The sequence below is a fragment of the Crocodylus porosus genome, unplaced genomic scaffold, assembly GCF_001723895.1.
Source record: "Crocodylus porosus isolate Cpor-Errol unplaced genomic scaffold, CroPor_comp1, whole genome shotgun sequence".
NCBI classification, from domain to species: domain Eukaryota; kingdom Metazoa; phylum Chordata; order Crocodylia; family Crocodylidae; genus Crocodylus; species Crocodylus porosus.
The window spans coordinates 106,717,570-106,718,838 of NW_017728943.1; the positions used below are offsets into that span (position 1 = coordinate 106,717,570).

Sequence of the window (1,269 nt, forward strand, 5' to 3'; positions counted from 1 at the left end):
GGGCCCATACCTTCCCCAACCTTCCTCTTATTGCTGACATGCTTGGCTTCCGCTACTACAGCTGCAGCATGAGGCCACTACTGTTACATGGCATGGACTCCCCAGGGAACCACCATTCTTGCACCCCTTCTACAACAACACCTAGGCTGATGGCCCATTTGTCCACCCTTAGTTATGTTACTGAATGGAAACCCTACGTTGTAAAGTTTTTCCCCAGCTCTTGTTCAATATATATATATTTTATATATATATATAAATATAATATATATATATTATGTTTAACTTAAGAAAGAAATAACTTTTCTACCTTAGAAATCAGATCTGAATAAAACATTCCTGGAAAGCCCTGGCCCAAATCATTGGCTGGTATAAGTTGATTTAGCTCAGTGGGGACCAACCTTTTTGGCAGGCATGCCACAAATTAAGTCCCATGCTCTTCTAAGTGCCACCCCAATCCCCTTTTCATGTCTGATGTACTGGTCTGCTTTCTGCTCCTTGCCTCATCTGCTGTTCTGTTGTCTGTTCCTTACCTTATTTGCCACTGTGCTGACTGTCCTCTCCATGATCTGCTGCTTGCCACATGTAGAGTCTGCCTGTGCCACTTGTACCATACATGCCACAGGTTGGTCATCCCTGGTATAGCTGATTTGACACATGTGGAACTACACTGAAATCTGCACCAGACAAGGATCCAGCCTGGAAAGGATTATAAAAACATTTCCATTGTCATGAGAAATAGCTGTAGGCTGGGTTGTTTGAAAAGTACCTAGAAGTTTTAGACACCCAGTCCCACTAATATCTAATGGGAATTTGCTATCCAAATTCTATAGCTGGCTTGGGAAATCCTAGCAATTGTTTCTAGATACACAGGTGTGTGTTACTTGGGAAAGAAACTGAGAAGGAAGAACTCCATGTTTGTTTTGATAGCAGGCAAAAAGCTATTGTTTTACTGAACTGAACTTAAACAGTATAATGCCTAAGAAAAGTGGATTTTGGAAGTTGGATAGAGAAGATAAAGTGCACCAAACCCTTTATAATGGTTGTCCTAGATTTTCCTGTTACGTGCAACCAGAAGATTTGTCTGCTGATTATTCTTGTTTTACTTTTCTTTCTCTACAGCAGTTACATGGGAACAATGTTCACTTTACAGATGGATATGAGATCAAGGAGGACATAGGAATTGGCTCGTATTCAGTATGCAAGAGGTGTGTGCACAAAGCAACAGAAGCTGAGTTTGCAGTGAAGGTAAGAAATCACCCTGCCAGATGC

At 41.4% G+C, this 1,269-nt stretch overlaps 1 protein-coding gene across 2 annotated transcripts in view; it reads left to right on the forward strand.

The window, feature by feature from the left end:
• RPS6KA2 (ribosomal protein S6 kinase A2) overlaps positions 1 to 1,269 on the forward strand; it is a 537,755-nt gene that overhangs the window by 499,217 nt on the left and 37,269 nt on the right. For both annotated transcript variants that reach the window (XM_019549973.1, XM_019549974.1), the window contains one exon: positions 1,120 to 1,245. In XM_019549973.1, the coding sequence (XP_019405518.1) occupies positions 1,120 to 1,245 (126 nt within the window). The remainder of the gene's footprint in view (positions 1 to 1,119; positions 1,246 to 1,269) is intronic.